This window comes from Meles meles, chromosome X (genome assembly GCF_922984935.1).
Source record: "Meles meles chromosome X, mMelMel3.1 paternal haplotype, whole genome shotgun sequence".
NCBI lineage: Eukaryota > Metazoa > Chordata > Mammalia > Carnivora > Mustelidae > Meles > Meles meles.
The window spans coordinates 54,392,681-54,414,563 of NC_060087.1; the positions used below are offsets into that span (position 1 = coordinate 54,392,681).

General features: G+C 38.9%; 1 protein-coding gene across 1 annotated transcript in view; it reads left to right on the plus strand.

Moving 5' to 3' along the window:
• The window catches only part of ZC3H12B (zinc finger CCCH-type containing 12B), a 137,170-nt gene extending 115,586 nt beyond the window's left edge, over nt 1-21,584 (plus strand). Inside the window, exons 3-5 of the mRNA XM_045995748.1 lie at nt 17,986-18,220; nt 18,870-18,976; nt 20,164-21,584. Of these exons, the coding sequence (XP_045851704.1) occupies nt 17,986-18,220; nt 18,870-18,976; nt 20,164-21,584 (1,763 nt within the window). The remainder of the gene's footprint in view (nt 1-17,985; nt 18,221-18,869; nt 18,977-20,163) is intronic.
• Nucleotides 21,585-21,883: the final 299 nt, after the last annotated feature.

Below are 21,883 nucleotides of genomic sequence, written 5' to 3' on the forward strand. Positions count from 1 at the left end.
AGACTAAAGAAACCATGATAGAAAATGGATCACATTCTTTACCAGAGAAGTGATTGTGAGATTTGCAAAGTATAAGGTAAAATATATAGAAAGAAAAGTCCCATGACAGTCAGAACCAACTTATCCATGAAACACAGCAGGCCCATTGCCCAGGGCCTTGATACATTTAGGGTCCTATAAAGATATTTTGAAGCACAGGCAAGATGTCAGAGTAAGAGGACCCTAAACTCACCCCATTCCATGTTTGCAACTAGATATCACTCACATCCATGTCAATAAACAAAAGTAATATGAAGACTGGCCGAACAACTCCATAACTAACTGTAGAGAAGAAGCCACATCAGAGAGGTTAGGAAGGGCAGAAATGGTAGTTTAGTCTGGAACAGCACAAAAGAGGGAGGGAACTATGGTTGCAAAGAGCGGAAAGCACCAGGGAGCCCACACAGGGAAAACAAATCCCCATAATGTCTGTCTTTGAATATCAGAGGGGCTGAATTCTGTGAGATTATATAACCAGCAGAACTTTGAGCCTAAAGCTTTAAAAGTCCACTGACTCAGCCAGCAATGGGTGAGCTGGAAGGGCAAGTGATGGCTGGGTCTCCATCATTAAAGAGACATCAACCCAAGGAGAGGCAACATAGAAGCAACATCTTACAAAACAGGAGGAAGATTTGTTTATACTGATTTTGGAGCATGTTGGGGGACTTCTCTGGGAGCAAAGGAACTGACAGTCACCATTTTCATTCTCCACCCTCCAACATAAACATAACCACCTACAGGAGGTTGTACTGCAAAGACATTTGTTTTCTAATGGCCTAGCAGTGTGCCCTGCCCAGGAGTTCTCTTGAGGACTTGATTTTCCTAATTACTGCTGGCCTTGGCCCTAGGCTTAGTGCAAATTTTGTTAATGCCACAGGTTCCCCACCAAGTCAGCCATGTGCACATATATCTTGTGCCCCAACCACCACAATCAGTACCTAGTCGCTGCACACATGGATGGCAAACACCTCTGGCTACTGCTACAGTTGTGTGCTGCAACCCTATCATCACACTTTGAGGAATTGGCTTAGGTAAGTACACATTTTGATAATGTCACATATGACTTGCCCACATGCCACCAGCCACCTCGACTTTCAGCCTCTGATTGAACAGGCAGCAGGTTATCCTTGCTACCACCTCTGCCACATGTCTAGCTCCCAGCCACTGCCACTAACATGTGCTGTGCCTTTGGTCACAAATATACTTTGGGGGATCTGACCTAGGACTAGTGACTCACTGAAAATTTTGCTAACACTGCTGCCTACCCCTGAACCCTCGTACAGTCTCATCCACTCCGGGATGGCCTACCTGGGTCTCACTAACACCACAAAGAGCAAGCACAGCCCACAACAGGCAGAGAATCAGTGCAGAAGCTTAGACTGAAAGGGAAAGCTACTCAAACACAATAGCCAGATGCAAGCAACACACATGGGAAAATCCCGTGAAGTGTCAGGTTCTGATGAATAGGAGATACTGCAGTGCAGGACACTACAGGATCTCCTCTTTATAAAGCCACTACTTTCAGGAGCAGAGAGCAGAGCTGACTTTTCTAACACAAAGAAACAGAGAGGTAAACAAAATGAGGAGACAGACAAATTTGTCCCAAATGAAAGAACATGAGAAAATCACAGCGGAACTAAGCAAAACAGAAATAACTAGTATGCCTGAAAGAGAATTTAAAGCAATGTTCATAAAAGTGTGCACTGGACTTGACATGACAGTGGACAATATCGGTGAGACCTTTAACAAAGAGATTTTAAAAAGAACTAATCAATAAGAACTCAATAAATGAAATTAAAAATGAAATATTTGGAATAAACAGTAGGAAATAAGAAGCAGAGGAATGTATTAGTGACCTGGAGTTTAGAGTAATAGAAAGCAATCAAGCTGAACATATGAGAGATAAATACTGCATAATGAGAACTGACTTAGAAAATTCAATGACTCCATCAAGCATTTTAATGTTTGCATTTTAGGGGTCCCAGAAGGAGAAGGGTATAATGTGGGCAGAAAATTTATTTAAAGAAATAATAGCTGAAAACATCCCTAATCTGGGAAAGGAAACAGATATCCAGATGCAGGAGGCACAGAGAAACCTGAGCAAAATCAGCAAAAGCAGATCCACACCAAGACATATTGTAATGCAGTGATAGAGAAAAAAATTTTTAAAGCAACAAAACAAAAGAGATAGTTATATATAAGAGATGTCCCATAAGGCTATCAGTGGATTTTTCAGCAGAAACTTTGCAAACCACAAGAGGGTGGCACAATATATTCATGTTGCTGAATAGGAAACATCTGTAGTGGAGAATACTCCACCCAGTTAAACTAGCATTCAGAATAGAAGGAGAGATAAAGAGTTTCCCAGACAAATAAAAACTAAAGGAGCTCATGACCACAAAACCAGCCTTGCAAGAAATATTAAAAGGAACACTTTGAATGCAAATTAAAGACCAAAGGTAACAATATGAAATAGGAAACACAAAAGAAGTAAAAATAATTATTTCTATTAAAAATCAGTCAAAGTACTCACAAAATAAATTATATATATATATATCTAAAATGTTATATTTTTATATATATATACCTAAAATGTTTATATATATATATTTATATTTATATATATATATAAGTATATATATATATATATATATATATATACTTATAATGTTGCAAGGAGAGGAGTAAAAGAATGGGTTCAAACTTGAATGACCATCAACTTAATATGAACTGCTATATACAGAAGATATTATATACAAATGTAATGGTAACCACAAATCAAAAACCACTAATAGATGCAAAGAATAAAGAGAAAGAAAACCAAATGTCTCATTAAGGAAAACAAATAATGAAAGAGAATAAGAGAAGAAAGGATCACAGGAAAACATCAGAAACAACCACAATGTATATAAAAATGGCAATAAATATCTATTTATCAATAATTACTTTGAATGTAAATGGAATACATGCTCCAATTAAAAGACATAGGGTAAAATAAATAAAATGGAAAAAAATAAAAGACATAGGGTGTCAGAATAGATAAAAAGAAAAAAAAATACAAGACACATCTCTATGCTATTTGTTTGAAACTCATTTTAGACCTAAAGACACCTGAAGATTGAAACTGAGGGATGGAGAAACATCTATCATGCAAAATGGATGTCAAAAAATCTGGAATATCAATACTTATATCAGACAAAACAGATTTTAAAACAAAGACAGTAAGGAGACAAAAAAGGACACTATATGATAAGTGGACAATGAAACAAGAAGACATAACAACTATAAATATTTAAGTACTCAACATAGGAGAACTAAATACATAAAATAGTTAATAATAAACATGAACTAATCAACGGTAATAAAATAAGAGTAGGGGACTTTAACATCCCACTTACATCAACAGGAAGATCAAAAATAAGAAAATCGATTAGGAAACAATATCTTTGATGACACGTTGGAAAAGTGGATTTAACATATATAGTTAGAACATCCCATCCTTAAACAGCAGAACACACATTCTTTTCAGGTGCATATGGAACATTTTCTAGAATAGATCACATATTAGTGCACAAAACAAGTCACAGCAATTCAAAAAGATCAAAATCATACCATACATCTTTTTCCACCACAACACTATGAAACTAGAAATCACCCAAAAGAAAAAAAAATTGAAAAGAACACAGATACATGGAAATGAAATAACATGCTACTAAACAATGAATGGGTTAAGCAAGAAATCAAAAAAGATATCTGTAAGTACATGGAAACAAATGAAAATGAAAGCACAATGGTCCAAATCCTGTGGAATGCAGCAAAAACAGTTCTAAAAGGGAAGTTTACAGGCATACCTCAAGAAACCAGAAAAATCTCAAATAAAAAAACTTAACCTTACTCCTAAAGGATCAAGGTGTAGATCTAGAAAAGGATCTATATCTAGATTTAGAAATGATCTCAAAAAACGAACAAGTGCAACCCCAAAAACAGCAAAAGGAAGGAAATAATAAATATTAGAGCACAAATAAATGATACAGAAACTAAAAACAAAAAAATAAAACAAACAAACAAACAAATAAAAAATAGAAGAGACCAATGAGACCAGGACTGGTTATTTGAAAAGATTAAAAAAAAATTCATAAACCTGTAGCCAGACTGATCAAAAAACAAATAGAAATGACTCAAATAAATAAAATTAAAAATGAAAGAGGATAAATATCAATCAAAATAACAGAAATACAAAAAAAGAGAACATTATGAAAAAATATATGACAACAAATTGGATAACCTAAAGAAAATGGAGTAGCAGGCCCCTCCCCTAGATGACCAGCACAAGCCCCTGCCCACACCATTCTCTAAAGCCTGGAGACTGAAAGGTCAGAAGACTTGCCTGAGATAGAGCCAGGAGGGCACTGTGCTATTCATGGAGAGAGCAAGCAAATAACCTTGGGATAGACAGTATGGAAACAGCCATCTGAAAAATGCCTGGGGTACACAGGGCAAAGATTATTTGCTCTGCTAGGAGTACTTCTCTGAGAGGCAGCATTCACAAAGATCGCTCTCTAGGAAAAATAACATGGCTAGCACTATTTCTCTCCCCTGGCCCTTAGCATAAACTTGAGCCACTTGTAGGAAGCAGCTCATCATGGACACTGGATGGCTAACTTGCATATGCCAATCCCAGTTCCCTTGAGCTCTGATGGGACAGCCCTTCATGTCAAGCAAGATTTGGTCCCAGCACAACAGACCCCTCCCCAAGAAGAGCAGAACAAACCCCTGCCCACACCACATCCCCTGATCACAGAGTTCTTTAAGACCTCAGTTCTTGTGGAGTTGATGTCAGGTCTCACCTTAGAAGCACACCAGAGTGCACCAACATAAAACTCACAACATTCAGGCCAGGGACCAAGCACTGCCCACAGCTAGCAAGGAAAGCCTCTGCAGATGACTGGCCTGAAGGACAGAACAGCCAAATCACCAATAGCAGAGCACATGCAGCACACACCAGAGATAATCCCTTGAAGTGCCAGGCCCTGGGGACTACATGACCTCTTTTTCATAAGACCATTACTTTCAGAAGCAGGAAACAGAAACGGCTTTTCAAAAACATAGAAAAAGGAAGAAACTTAGAAAAAAAAGCCAAGAAGGAAGAATTTATTTCCAATGAAATAACAAGACAAGGCCACAGCCAGAAATCTAAGCAAAAGAAATATAAGTAACATGCCTGATGGAGAATTTTAAGGTAATAATCATAAGGATACTTAGTGAGTTTGAGAAAAGAACGTAAAACATCAGTGAGACACTTAAAATAGAGATAAAAGAGTTAAAAAATAAATTAATCAGAGATGAAAGATCCAATAAACAAGATTAAATGCAGACTTGATGCAATGAACAGCAAACCAGAATAAGCAGAGGAACAATTTAGTGACCTAGAAGACAAAATAATGGAAAACAATGAAGCTGAACAAAAGAGAAAAAGAATTATGTAACAAAAGAATAGACATAGGGAAATCACTGGCTCCATCAAATGTAATAACTCATATTATAGTCCCAGAAGAAGAGAGAAAAAATGGGGCAGAAAATTTATTTCAGGTAATACAGCAAAAAACTCCTCTAATTTGTCAAGGGAAATAGAAATTCAGAACCATAAGAGACTATGGACTCTGGAAAACAACCTGAGGGTTTTGAAGGGTCAGGGGTGGGAGGTTGGGGGAACAGGTGGTGGGTAAAGGGGAGGGCACGTTTTGCATGGAGCACTGGGTGTTGTGCAAAAACAATGAATACTGTTACGCTGAAAAAATAAATGGGGGGAAAAAAAAGAAATTCAGATCCAGGAGACACAGTGATCTCCCATCAAAATCAATGAAATCAGGCCAACAAGATATATTGTAATTAAATTTTCAAACTATAATTATAAAGAAAAAATCTTAAAAGAAGCAAGAAAAAAGTCCTTAACTTCCAAGGTAACACCCATAATGCTAGTTGCAGATTTCTCAGCAGGAACCTGGCAAGCCAAAAGGGAGAATGATATATTCAACACGCTGAATGGGAAACATCTGCAACCAAGCACACACTATCCAGCAAAGCTATCATTTAGAACAGAAGGAGAAAAAAAGAGTTTCCCAGACAAAAACTAAACACAAGAGCAGCCCTGCAAGAGACACTAAAGGGGACCCTTTTGTGCAAAGGAGAGATGAAAGACAAGAAAGGATCAGAGAAAATCTCCTGAACCAATGACAAAACAAGTAATAAAGTGGCAATAGTACAAAACTATTAATACTTACTTTGAATATGAATGTACTAAATGCTCCAATCAAAAGATATAGAGTGGTGGAATGGATTTAAAAAAACAAGACGCATCTATATGATGCCTACACGAGATTCATTTTATTTTATTTTTTTAATTTCTTTTCACTGTTCCAGAATTCATTGTTTATGCACCACACCAAGTATTCAATGCAATACGTGCCCTCCTTAATACCTATCACCAGACTAACCCAATCCCCCACCTCCCTCCCCTCCAAAACCCTCAGATTGTTTCTCAGAGTCCACTCTCTCTCCTAGGTTGGCTCCCCTCGAATTTGCCCCAACTCACTTCTCCTCTCCATCTCCCCATGTCCTCCTTGTTATTCCTTTATGCTCCACAAGTAAGCAAAACCATATGATAATTGACTCTCTCTGCTTGACTTATTTCACTCAGCATAATCTCTTCCAGTCCTGTCCATGTTGATACAATTTGGGTATTCATCTTTTCTGATGGAGGCATAATACTCCATAGCATATATGGACCATATCTTCTTTATCCATTTGTCCATTGAAGGGCATCCTGGTTCTTTCTACAGTTTGGCGACTGTGGCCATTGCTGCTATGAACACTGGGGTACAGATGACCCTTCTTTTCACTACATCTGCAACATTGAGGTAATTATCCAATAGTGCAATTGCAGGGTCATAGGGAAGCTCTATTTTAATTTCTTGAGGAATCTCCACACTGTTCTCCAAAGTGGCTGCACCAACTCGCATTCCTATCAACAGTGTAAGAGGGTTCCCCTTTCTCCACATACTCTCCAACACACGTTGTTTACATCTTGTTAATTTTGGCCATTCAAACTGGTGTATGGTGGTATCTCAATGTGGTTTTTATTTGACTCTCCCTGATGGCCAGTGATGATGAACATTTTTTCATGTGTCTGATAGCCATTTGTATGTCTTCATTGGAGAAGTGTCTGTTCATATTTTCTGCCCATTTCTTGACATGATTATCTGTTTTGTGTGTGTTGAGTTTGAGGAGTTCCTTATAGATCTTGGATATCAGCCTATTGTCTGTACTGTCATTTGCGAATATCTTCTTCCATTCCACGGGTTGCCTCTTCATTTTTTTCACTGTTTCCTTTGCTGTGCAAAAACCTTTGATCTTGATGAAGTCCCGAAGTTCACTTTTGTTTGTTTCCTTTGCCTTTGGAGACATATCTTGAAAGAAGTTGCTGTGGCTGATGTCCAAGAGGTTATTGCCTATGTTTCCTCTAGGATTCTGATGGATTCCTGCCTCACATTGAGGTCCTTTGTCCATTTCAAGTTTACCTTTGTGTATGGTGTAAGAGAATGGTCGAATTTCATTCTTCTACACATAGCTGTCCTATTTTCCCAGCACCATTTATTGAAGAGGCTGTTTTTTTTTTCCCCACTGTATATTTTTTCTGCTTTGTCAAAGATTATTTGACCATAGAGTTGAAGGTCCATATCTGGGCTCTCCACTCTATTCCACTGGTCTATGTGTTTATTTTTGTGCAAGTACCATTCTGTCTTGGTGATCACAGCTTTGTGGTAAGGCTTGAAGTCAGACAACATGATGCCCCCAGTTTTGCTTTTATTTTTCAACATTTCCTTAGTATTTTGGGGTCTCTTCTGATTCCACACAAATTTTACGATTGTTTGTTCCAGCTCTTTGAAAAATGCTGGTGGAGTTTGATCAGAATGGCACTGAAAGTAGAGATTGCTCTAGGCAATATAGACAACTTAGCAATGTTTATTCTTCTGATGCATGAGCATGGAATGGTCTTCCATCTTTTTGTGTCTCCTTCAATTTCTTTCATGAGTGTTCTGTGGTTCCTTGAGTACAGATGCTTTACCTCTTTGGTTAGGTTTATTCATAGGTATCTTATGGTTCTTGGTGCTATAGTAAATGGAATCAACTCTCTAATTTCCCTTTCTGTATTTTCATTGTTAGCGTATAAGAAAGTAACTGATTTCTGTACATTGATTTCACATTACTGAATTGCTATATGAGTTCTAGTAGATTGGGAGTGGAGTATTTGGGTTTTCCATACAAAGTATCATGTAATCTGCAAAGAGAGAGAGAGTTTGACTTCTTCATTGACAATTTATTTTATTTTTTAAAGATTTTATTTATTTATTTGACAGAGAGAGAGATCACAATTAGGCAGAGAAGCAAGCAGAGAGGGCAGAGGAAGCAGGCTCCCCACAGAGCCGAGAGCCTGACATGGGGCTCGATCCCAGGACCCTGAGATCATGACCTGAGCAGAAGGCAAAGGCTAATGCATTGAGCCACCCAGGTGCCCCTTCACTGACAATCTGAATACGATTTATGTCTCTCTGTTGTCTGATTGCTGTTGCTAGGATTTCTAATACTATGTTTAACAAGAGTGGTGAGAGTGGGCATCCTTGTCTGTTCCTGATCTCAAAGGGAAAGCTGTCAGCTTTTCCCCATTGAGGATGATATTAACTGTGGGTTTTTCATAGATAGATTTTATGAAGTTAAGGAATGTTCCCACTATCCTTATACTTTGAAGCATTTTAATTAGGAATGGCTGCTGGATTTTGTCTGATGCTTTTTCTGCATCCATTGAGAGGACCATGTGGTTCTTCTCTCTTCCCTTATTGACTTGTTCTATCACGTTGATTGATTTGTGAATGTTGAACCACACTTGCATTCCAGGGATAAATCCCACCTGGTCATGATGGATAATTTTTTTCATGTACTGTTGGATCCTATTAGCAAAGATCTTGTTGAGAATCTTGGTATCCATATTCATCAGGGATATTGGTCTGAAATTCTACTTTTTGGTGGGGTCTTTGCCTGGTTTGGGGATCAGGGTAATTCTGGCTTCACAGAAAGAGTCTGAAAGTTTTCCATCTGTTTCTATTTTTTGAAACAGCTTCAGGACAATAGGAATTATTTCTTCTTTGAAAGTTTTGTAGAATTCCCAGGGAATCCATCAGGTCCTGTGCTCTTGTTTTGGGGGAAGTTTTTCATCACTCCTTCAATATTATTACTAAATATTAGTCTATTAAGGTTGTCAATTTCTTCCTGATTCAGCTTTGGAAGTTTATAGGTTTCCAGGAATGCATCCATTTCGTCTAGGTTGCTTAAACTATTGGCATGTAACTGTTGGTAATAATTTCTGATGATTGTTTCTATTTTCTTGGTGTTAGTCATGATCTCTCCCCTTTTGTTCATAATTTTATTAATTTGTGTCCTTTCTCTTTTCTTTTAGATTAGTCTGGCTGGTGGTTTATCAATCTTATTGATTCTTTCAAAAAACCAGCTTGTAGATTCTTTCATGCGTTTTATTGTATCTCTAGTTTTTATCTTAATGATCTCACTCTGTTTTTCATTATTTCCCTTGTTGTGTGTGGAGTTGGCTTAATTTGTTGTTGATTCTCCAGTTGTTTAACGTGTAAAGACAGCTGCTGTATTCTTCAATATTTCTGAGGGAGGTTTGGATAGCTATGTATTTCCCCCTTAGTACTTCCTTTGCTGTATTGCATAGGTTTTGGACCAAAGTGTCTTCATTCTCATTGGTTTCCATGAATTGTTTAAGTTCTTCTTTGATTTCCTGGTTGATCCAAACATTCTTAAGCAAGGTGGCCTTTATCTTACAGTTGCGTGAATTCCTTCTGAACTTTTTCTTCTGGTTGAGTTTCAGTTTCAAAGCATTGTGGTCTGAGAATATTCAGAGAATAATCTCAATCTTTTGGTATCAGTGAGTCCTGATTTGTGACCCAGTATGTGGTCTATTCTGGAGAAAGTTCCATGTGCACTTGAGAAGAATGAGTATTCTGTTGTTTTAGGGTAGAATGTTCTATATATATATATATATATATATATATATATATATATGAGGTCTATCTGGTCCAAAATGTCATTCAATGCTCTTGTTACTTTGTCGATTTTCTGCTTGGATGATCTGAAAGTGGTGTGTTAAGATCCACTACTATCAATGTATTCATATTAATGTGTCTCTTTATCTTGATTAACAGTTGTCTTATGTAGTTAGCTGCTCCCATATTCGGGGCATAAATATTTACAATTGTTAGATATTCTTGGTGGATAGACCCTTTAAGAAAGATGTAGTGTCCTTCTGTATCTCTGACTATAGTCTTTAGTTTAAAATCTAATTTATCTGATATTAGAATCACTACCCCAGCCTTCTTTTGAGGCCTATTGGCATTAAAGATGCTACTCCATCCCTTCACTTTCAGTTGGATGTATGCTTAGGTTCAAAATGGGTCTCTTGAAGACAATATATGGATGGGTCCTGTCATTTTATCCAATCTGAAACCTTTTGCCACTTTATGGGAGTGTTTAGGTCATTCACGTTGAGAGTGATTATTGAGATATATGTTTTTATTAACATCGTATTGCCTGTGAAGTCCTTGTTTCTATGGATTGTCTCTGTAAATTTCTCTTCAATGACACTCTTGGGTTCTTTCTTCTTCTATAGAATCCACCTTATTATTTCTTGTAGTGCCAGCTTCGTGGTCACACACTCTTTTAAACTTGCCGGTCTTGGAAGCTCTTTATCTCTCCATCCATTTTGAATGTCAGCCTTGCTGGATAAAGTATTCTTGGCTGCATGTTCTTTTCATTTAGTGCCCTGAATACATCTTGCCAGCCCTTTCTGGCTTGCCGGGTTTCTGTGGAGAGGTCTGATGTTATTCTGATGGGCCTTCCTCTGTACATAAGGAATCTCTTTGCCCTAGTTGCTTTCAAGAGCTCCTGTTTAAAACTGTGATTCATCATTTTCACAATCAGATGTCTCAGGGTCTTTCTAGATTCTATGATCTTGGGGGTAAACTTTTCTGCCTCTAGGGCATGAATGCTGGTTTTATTCCCCAGATTGGAAAATTGTGATGGAGAATTTATTCAACTCAATCCTCCAGTCTTCTTTCTTTCTCCTCCCTCTCAGGGATTCCAATAATTCTGATGTTGGAACATTTCATGGTGTCATTTATTTCCCTAATTCTGTTTTCATGGTTTCTAAGCTGTTTGTTCCAGGCCTCCTCCTGATCCTTCTTCTCTACCAGTTTGTCCTCTTGATCACTGATTCTATCTTCTGCCTCAGTTACTCTAGTTGCTAGAGAATTTAGATTAGATTGGGATTCATTGATAGCATTATTAACATCTTTTTTAAAAGATTTTATTTGTTTGTTTGACAGACAGAGATCACAAGCAGGCAGAGAGAGAGAGGGAGGGAAGCAGACTCCTTGCTGAGGATGGAGCCCAATGTGGGGCTCGATCCCAGGATCCTGGGATCATGACCTGAGCAGAAGGCAGAGGCTTTAACCCACTGAGTCACGCAGGTGCCCCAGCATTGTTAACATCTTCCCTGGTGGCTTTCACTTCTTCCCTAATTGATTTCATGTTGTCATTAATGGTTTTCTCCAACCTAGCCATTGCCCTCAATTCCCTTTCCAACATACTGTTTATGTCCATATCCAATAGTTCTGTGGCAGAGGGCACAATCTCTGAATTTTTCCTCTGTTGGGCATTCCTCCTCCTAGTCATTTTGGTGAGAGATGGCTGAGGGGATGTGTAGCTGAATGTATCAACCATGATCCAGGCAAGGTGCACCCTGCAACACTTCTGAGCAATCAGGAGTCCCCCCCAAAAAGGAAGAAAAAAGAAAAAAAAAGTAAGATAGGAAGAGAGAGACTTTGAAAGAGAGAGAGAGAGAGAGAGAGAGAGAGAGAAGACCCAGTCAGAAAGGGACACAAAGTTAAAATTTAGAAAGTATGCAAATAAAAACGGACAAACATGAAGACTGACAAAAGTAAATGACAAGAAACAACCTGAGGGTTTTGAAGGGTCAGGGGTGGGAGGTTGGGGGAACAGGTGGTGGGTGATGGGGAGGGCACGTTTTGCATGGAGCACTGGGTGTTGTGCAAAAAGAATGAATACTGTTACGCTGAAAAAAAAATAAAAAAGGGAAAAAAAAAACACATACCATAAAAAAAAAAAATAACCCAGTCAAAAGGCACCCCAAGTGTAAGATTTATATACTACCAGAATAAAAACAAATACGCAGAAACACAGATAGACGAAAAAGATGGGAGGGTGGTTATAAATCCTCCGTGTGGGCGAGGAAGTTTATTTTGATTCTTCCTGGTTGTATCTTGATATCTTTGTTTAAAGGAATCAACTGTCCTGAGATAAAGGGGAATTTTAACTGGTTTATATATAGGGGTAATATTGACTGGGAAAAGAGGATTACCTTGAAGCTTATCTCTATAAGAATATTAAAAAAAATAGAAAAGCAAAAGAAAACACAGGCATATGTATCAGAAAAGTTCAAGTTAAAAGGTTATTATAGAATGTGTTGTACTGAACCTCTCATTTTGATGGTAAAAATGTTAAAAATTATAAAAAATTAAAAAAGAACAAGAATAGTGGGAAGGAATTAAAAATAAAAATTGTATCTATGAAGTATACAGGTTTTAGGGCCATACCGGGAGCTCAATATTTTCTTTTCCCCTGATAATCGGGTTTTAGAGTTTTATGGGAACCCTGTGGTGGTTGTCCTCTTGTGTTTTTGTTTTTGTTTTTGGCTGGTTTTCTGGGGGAGGGGCAGTCTTTTTCCAGCAGTCTTGCTAGAGTTGAGTCCTCCTGGCCCTTATTAAGTGGCTGGTCTCTGAGGAAACCGGTTTTTCAGGCTTTTGTTCTCTGGAGGGTTGTTTTGTTTTGTTTTCTCTTGTTTTGTTTTGTTTTTCCCTTGGCAGCTTTTGGTGGTTCTTTGGAGGTTTAGAGGAAAGCAAACTGCATCCAGACCTCAGTCTCAGAGAAAAGCCTCAGTCTGTTCCCCTCTGGGTGGTCCAGAGCACATAAACTCCTCTTCTGCCACCTCCTACCAGTAACAAACGTCCCCAGCCACAGGGGGTCCCAGGAGTTCCTGCTTGTCTCTTTACCCCACTGTTAATAAAACCACGAGCAATGTTAGTCCAGAGAGCTGCTTCCAGTGGCTGCCTTTGCCACAGCTCTCTGGGCAGGTCCAGACCACTGGAGAGATCTCAACCAGAGAAAGTGCACAGAGATTTTCATTTTGGTCCAGGCTCGGAGTGTTCAGACTCTTGCCAGTCCTAGAAAGCACTGGCTAGCACCCACACTGATCTCTCTCAGGGGAGGGTTTGGAGCATGACTCAGACTCTGGTTGCATTGCACGTGTGCAGAGTACAAAAAGCTGTGGTTCTAGAGAGCCCCGGCTGTCATCCACATCAGATGCTCTCATATGCATGCCAGCAGCTCAGGGACCATGGTCTGGATGCTTCACAGCACTCTCTTTGGCATGGCGTCGGTGGTGGCCATCCTGGGTCTGTGGGTTTGAGCTCGTGCACCTGTAACTGCCTGATTCCTCCAGTTTCCCCTTAATATCTTTTGCTCTTTTTGAGTGCTTTTATCAGACTCCAAGTTAATGCTGGTCATCAATCACAGGGCACTCTCATATTGGGGTATTACTTTCCAATGGGTCGCTTATGGTGGCTCCCTACCCCTTTTGTTTATTTTCTGATATCAGTCCGACATTCCCACTCCACTTTACCTATCCACTGGCTTGTCTTCTGCCCCCCATAAAGATCTAGAAGTGTATAATCCTACATCTCAGGCTGATTTCATGGTTGTTCAGAATGTTCTGGTAGATGATCATCTCACTTTAGGAGACCAGTTGAAACAGCATCTCCTACTCCTCTGCCATATTCCCCACCCCCAAAAAATCACTTCTTGTCTTCTTAATTTTGGCCATTCTAACTGATGCAAGGTGGTATCTCAATGTGGTTTTGATCTGAATCATCCTGACAGCCAAAGATGAACATTTTTTCATGTGTCTGTTACCCATTTGTATGTCTTCTTTGGAGAAGTGTCTGTTCATGTCTTCTGCTCAATTTTTGATGTGATTATCTGTTCTGTGTGTGTTGAGTTTATGGAGTTCTTCATAGATTTTGGATATCAGCCCTTTGTCTGTACTGTCATTTGAAAATACCTTCTTCCATTCCATGGGTTGCCTCTTTGCTTTGTTGATTGTTTCTTTTGCTGTGCAGAAGGTTTTGATCTTGATGAAGTCCTAAAAGTTCATTTTCACTTTTGTTTCCTTTGCCTTTGGAGACATGTGTTGAAAGAAATTGCTGTGGCTGAAGAAATACTCTTAACTATAGAGAACAAACTGATGGTTACCAGAGGGGAGGTGGGTGGGGGAATGGATTAAATAGGTGATGGGAATTAAGGAGTGCAGTTTTAGTGATTTCACCACGTGTTATATGTAAGTATTGAACCACTACATTGTACATCTGAAACTAATATTACACTGTATGTAACTGGAATTTAAACAAAAACTTTTAAAAAGGGGTAAAAAGAACCATATTATCACTTCAGTAGATGCAGAAAAAGTATTTGACAAAGTACAAGACATTCATCATAAAAACCCTCAATCAAGTAGCTTTAGAGGGAATATATCTCTAATTATTAAAGGCCATGTATGAAAACCACACAGCTAACATGATCCTCAATGGGGGAAAACTGAGAGCTTTCCCCTTAAGGACAGGAACAAGACATATATGTCCACTATTATTCAACCAGAAGTTGTAGCCACAGCAATCAGACAATAAAAAGAAGTAAAAGACATCCAACTCAATAAGGAAGTAGTAAATATTCACTATTTGCAGATGACATGATACTCTACATAGAAATCCTGAAAACTCGCAAAAAATGCTAGACTGATAAGTGAATTTGGAAATGTTGCAGGATACAAAATCAGTGTACAGAAATCTATTGCATTCCTATACAACCATAATGAAGCAGCAGAAAGAGAGATTAAGAAAAGATTCCCATTTACACTTGCACCAAAAACAATAAGGTACTTAGGAACAAACCTAACCAAAGAGATATAAGATCTATAGTCTGAAAACTATAGAACACTTATGAAAGAAATTGAGAAAGACACAAAGACACATACTCATGGATTGGAAGAACAAATATTTTTAAGAAGTTTATGTTACTTAAAGCAATCTACACATTTAACGCAATCCTTATCAAAATACAAACAGCATTTTTCAGAGAGCTAGACCAAACAATCCTAAAGTGTATATGGAACCACAAAATATCCTGAAAATCAAAGCAATCTTGAAAACTGAAAACTGAAAACAAAAATTCAAGTTATGTTATAAAACTGTAGTAAATAAAACAATATGGTGCCGGCACCAAAATAGACAGATCAATGTAGCAGAATAGAAAACCCAGAAGTAAACTCACAATTACATATGATCAATTACTCTTCAATAAAACAAGAAAGAATATCCAATGGAAAAAAGACAGTCTCTTCAATAAATGGTGCTGGGAAAATTAGACAGCCACATGCAGGAGGATGAAACTGGACCATTGTCTTACATCATACAAAAAAAATGAATTCAAAATAGATGGAAAACTTAAATGTGATACAGGAATCCATCAGAATTCTAGAGGAGAACACAGGCAGAAACCTCTTTGACTTATACAACTCAACACCCAGAAAATGAATGATGCAATTAAAAAATGGGCAGGACACATGAACAGACATTCTTTCAAAGAAGACATACAGATGGTCAACAGACACATGCAAGATGTTCAACATGACTCATCCTCAGGGAAATACAAATCAAAACTACAATGAGATATTACTTCATACCTGTCATAATGGATAAAATAAAAAAAAAAATAAAACACCACAAGAAACAAGTGTTGCGAGGACATGAAGGAAAAGGAACTCTTGTGCACTTCTGGTAGGAATGTAAACTTGTGCAGTCACTATGGAAAACAGTATGAAATTTCCTCTGAAAGCCAAAAATAGGACTACCCTATCATGCTACTGGGTATTTCCCTGCAATAATACAAAAACAAAACACAAAAACACTAATTCAAAGAGATACATGCACCTGTATGATTATAGCGACATTATTTACAATAGCCAGGATGTGGAAGCAGCCCTAGTGTTAGTGTCCATAGATTGATGAGTGGATAAAGAAAATGTGACATATATACATACACATACACACACACACACACACACATATATATATATATACACACACACACATACACAGACATACTTACACATATATATATAATGGATATACATATATATGTGTATATATGGATAAATATAATGGATATTATATCCATTATATACATATATATATGTTTGTGTATGTGTGTATACACACACACACACACACAATGGAATATTATTCGGCCATAAGAAAGAATGAAATCTAGTATACATGAAGGCGATAAAACATTGTATGTTAATTAAAATTAAAATAAAAACTTAAAAAATAAATATTTATACAAAAAAAAAGAAATCTTGCCATTTGTAATGACAAGGATGGAGCTAGACAGTATAATGTTAAGTGATAAAATTCAGCCAGAGAAAGACAAATATCATATAGTTTCACTCTTATGTGGATTTTAAGAAACAAAAAAGACCTTCAAAGGAAAAAAAAAAAAGAGAGAGATTGAGTTAGACAAACCAGAAAAACACTCTATGTATAGGAACACATTGATGGTTACCAGAAGGAAGATGGGTGATGTGGATGGGTGACTAGGTGATGAGGAATAAGGAGTGCAGTCGTCTTGATGAGCACTGAGTGATGCATGTAATTGTGGAATCACTGTGTTTTACACCTGAAACTAATACAACACTGTATGTTAACTGCCTGGAATTGAAATATAACAAAAAGATGTTTTAATTTTATTTTTTTAACAATGAAGGAAAAATCGAATATAACAATTAATTTATAATAATGTATCTAATGAGATTATTTGTTTTTATACCAAAGCAGTTGTAAAGTATAATTTTTAGTGCTTCTTTATGAAAGAAGGGGCCCACAAAGGCAAACATGTCTAAGGTCCACAAAAGTCATGATGCAGCCCTAATGTCAGTAGGATTACTACATTCGCTTTCAACAGTATATGAAGCTAGCATTTTATAGCATTTGAGAACATAAAGACCCTAGTTCTCTGAGTATCAGCTGTTTGCATGAGGTGCCAAATAAGAAAGAATGGCGGTCCGAATTGTTTTGTGGAGCTATCTGTAAGCTTCTGAACAGGGTCCCAATTTCATCTGAGAGTGGATCCTGGCCCTGCTCAAGCCCAGCTTGTAAACTTTCTTTCCTCAGCAATTAAGAAGCCACAAGGAAAGGGGGTCAGTACTCAACATGCTACAACTTTGTTTTTTCCTTAGTTGTGGCTTTCCTTCAGGCAGAAGGCAAAAATGTAACTCCCACAGAGTGATGCTTTACCCTCTTCCTGACAGACATATCCTCAGCATACTGCTCTGTTTTCTTCAGCAGCCAAAAGCTGCTGCTTCCTCCAAAGGGCAAAACAGTCAACAAGAATGGTAGGGTATCAGTGCTTTTTCTCACTCTTCATGGTAGTTTTTTAATGTCATTGAATGTTATTGAATCCAGTTCTTCCACTTTATGAAAAACTGAAGTCCGAAGGAGAAGGTGACTTGCCTGAGGTCACAATCCAAATTTGTGTCATAGAAAGGAATAGAAACCACTTTATCTCTAAGGGCAAATAATATATGCATCTAGTACCAACTTTTGTATTTGTAATTATGAGGATAATGCTGTTAATTTCCAAAGATGGTTTCTACTGTGTGGCATATAATCTATATTTTGACAGATCAAGATATCCTACGAAAACTGGAGAAAGAAAAGATTCTTGTCTTCACACCATCCCGAAGGGTCCAGGGCAGGAGAGTTGTCTGTTACGATGACCGGTTTATAGTCAAATTGGCTTTCGATTCCGATGGCATCATTGTATCTAATGATAACTACCGAGACCTTCAAGTTGAAAAGCCAGAATGGAAGAAGTTTATAGAGGAGCGGTTGCTGATGTATTCTTTTGTGAATGACAAGTACGTTGCTTTCAATAGGCTCTGAATAGACTAAATCCAAGTTGCACTAGAAATAGATTATTTCATTTCAATAAACATTTACTGAACACTTACTGTGTACTGTGTATTATGCTGATTTCCATAGGGATAAGAGGTTGAATAAGAAACAGGACTCACCCTTAAAAGAGGCTCAAAGTGTAGTGAAGAAGAGAAAGAAAGAGAGACACAATGCATTGTGATAAGCAGTATGGTTAGAGTTTTTAAAGTAGCTTTGTCTACATGAAATGATAGGAAAAAGCCTCAAACAGGAGATGACATTTGAGATGAAGTTTACAAACAGAAGAAAGGGGACTACTGGGTGTTACAGGTAAAAAGAACATCATGAATAAAGCTATAAAGATGTGAAAGTGAGTCTCATGTTGGGGAGTCACCAGGAATGCCAGTATGGTTGAAACATAAAATCCACAGAAGACTGATACACTGGAAAAATCATCTTCTGTGTGTGTGTTCAAGTGAGAATGGAGGGAAGAACTGCTGGCCTAGCTTAAGGCAGAAAGGGCAGTTAGAAGGCTGTGACAATAGTATAGGCAAGGAATACTGAAGGTCTGAACTCCTGAAGTGGGGTGGGGATAGAAAGGAAGATGTTTACCTCTTGCTTGTTTGCTTTCAGATTTATGCCTCCAGATGATCCTTTAGGACGCCATGGCCCAAATCTTGAAAATTTCTTGAGAAAGAGACCCATTGTTCCAGAGCATAAGAAGCAACCATGCCCTTATGGTGAGTACCTATGTGCAGAACTGAGTTCTGTACTAAGGGGAACATAAGGACTATATGAATACTTACTTCTCAAAGGTTTCCTTTTCGAATGGAAAATCTTATCTTGTCCACTTCCTGGGAGTTTAAGTCTGTGACTTTATGTATTCTCAGTTAAGCATTTAAAGAAACATCCTATAAACCACATGTGGGAAATGTAACTAGAATTGAAGGAAAGATTAGTTGTCACTTGTTTAAATAATGCATGTGCTCTAGCTGCCTCCATCCTGACCAGTGTTGCTGGAGGCAGGGAAATGCAGAAACCCACATGGCCTATGGAAGCAGAAAGGGCAAAGCCAAATTGGATTTGGCCACAGGAAGGACGTATCTCTCAAGCAGGGGATTGCACTCTCTGTCAACTAATAATACTCTTTTCTACAGTTCTGTATTTTCCAGTTTGCCTTCAAACTTCATTTTCATTTGCTCTTTTAAAATACAGTTTTCTAGAGTGCTTTCATGACCTTACACATGTCCCTCTGACACAAAGTTTGTAAGCCTAACAATGCAACATGGGCTGCCTGGTCTGAGGCTACTTTGCATGTTCACTCTTTTTGGATAATCATTTATTTATGGGATGTCTTGGGTTTTTTAATCAATTAACATTTATTTAAATTATATAGTATTTTCATGTTTATTATCATCATTTAATCTTCACAATGACCATATAATATAGGCATAATTATGAACTTTTTTTACAGAAGAGGAATTTGAGGCTCAGAAGGTAAAGTCACTTAGGAAGGTTACATGGCTAGTAAGCAACAAAGCTGGAATTGAAACACAGGTCTGACTGGCTTCCAAGCCTATGCTTTTTGCATTGTATGATGCTGCCTGCTGCTATCCTACACCACCTCAGCATGCAGGTTATGCCTAGGCGAAGTTGTGAATTATAGGAAAATGAAGGTTGTTAACTGCTCAGTTCTTAGCTTTTACACTGTGGTTTCCTCCCCAGCTTTCCACTTCTTCCCTCTCCTCTCACAGTGTATGATGCTTCCTTGATGTTGTCCTTCCTCTCTCATCTTCGTGGACAGTTAATTTTCTTTTTTAAGCCCAAACACTAAAACTTTAACTTGAGTAACCAGATTGTTACAACAGTTTCTGACAGATTTGCACCAGTATGAGAGAGAGTCTTACCCCAAGGCATTATTTTTCAGGCAAAAAATGCACCTATGGCCACAAGTGCAAATACTACCATCCGGAGCGGGCCAACCAACCACAGCGTTCGGTGGCTGATGAGCTCCGCATCAGTGCCAAACTGTCCACAGTGAAAACCGTGAGTGAAGGCACCCTGGGCAAGTGTGGCACAGGGATGTCTAGTGCCAAAGGTGAGACAACCTCAGAAGTCAAACGTGTGACCCCCAAGCGCCAATCGGATCCCAGCATCCGGTCCATGGCTGTGGAGCCTGAGGAATGGGTGTCCATTGCCCGTAAGCCTGAGGCCAGCTCTGTCCCCTCACTTGTGACTGCCCTAAGTGTCCCCACAATCCCACCCCCCAAAAGCCATGCAGTGAGTGCACTCAACACCCGTTCAGCCAGCAGCCCAGTGCCAGGATCCTCTCATTTCCCTCACCAGAAGGCCTCACTGGAGCACATGGCCAGCATGCAGTACCCCCCGATCCTGGTTACCAACAGCCATGGGACCCCTATTAGCTATGCTGACCAATACCCAAAGTTCGAGTCCTTGGGGGACCATGGCTACTATTCAGTGTTAGGCGACTTCTCCAAATTGAACATCAATAGCATGCATAATCGAGAGTACTACATGGCTGAAGCAGACCGAGGGGCATATGCCCGGAATCCCAGCCTCTGTCCTGACAACTGTATGAGCCATACCAGGAATGACAACTATTCCTCTTACAACAATCTGTACTTGGCTGTAGCTGATAGTCATCCTGAAGGCAGTTTGAAGCTGCATCGCTCCGCATCTCAGAACCGTCTTCAGCCTTTTCCTCATGGTTACCATGACGCCTTAACGCGAGCACAGAGCTATGGCCCAGAGGATTCTAAACAAGCTCCCCACAAGCAGTCAGTTTCCCACTTAGTTTTGCAAGCCCAACACCCAGCAACTGGAGCCTGCTCCAGCTGTCCTGGAGATTACCCTATGCCTCCCAATATCCATCCTGGGGCAACCCCTCAGCCAGGACGTGCCCTTGTAATGACTCGGATGGACAGCATTTCTGACTCCCGCCTCTATGAGAGCAACCCCATGAGGCAAAGACGACCTCCTCTGTGCCGGGAACAACATGCCAGCTGGGATCCATTGCCCTGTGTAACTGATTCCTATGGCTACCACTCCTATCCCTTGAGTAACAGCCTCATGCAACCATGCTATGAGCCAGTCATGGTACGGAGCGTGCCTGAAAAGATGGAACAGCTTTGGAGGAATCCTTGGGTTGGAATGTGCAATGATAACAGGGAGCATATGATCCCAGAGCACCAGTATCAGACTTATAAGAACCTCTGCAATATTTTCCCTTCAAACATCGTCCTTGCAGTGATGGAGAAGAATCCCCACACAGCAGATGCCCAACAACTGGCAGCTTTGATTGTTTCTAAGCTTAGGGCTGCTCGTTGACATGACATAGGACTTATTCCTTTATACAAAAATAAATATTAATATTAATAATGCACTAATACTATGATAATAGTAACTAATAATTTTGTGTTGCGCTCTACAAGTTACAATGTTTATGTTATCTGAAGCGCAAAACAACCCTGTATGGTAAATCTTACTAATGTCTTATTTTCTAGAAAAGGAAACTAAATCTCACTGAGATTAAGTTACTTGCCAAGATCACACTGCTAGCAAGTGACCAAACCAGGACTCATACTCAAGTCCTCTGACTCCAAGTCCCATGCTTTTTTGCACGGCAC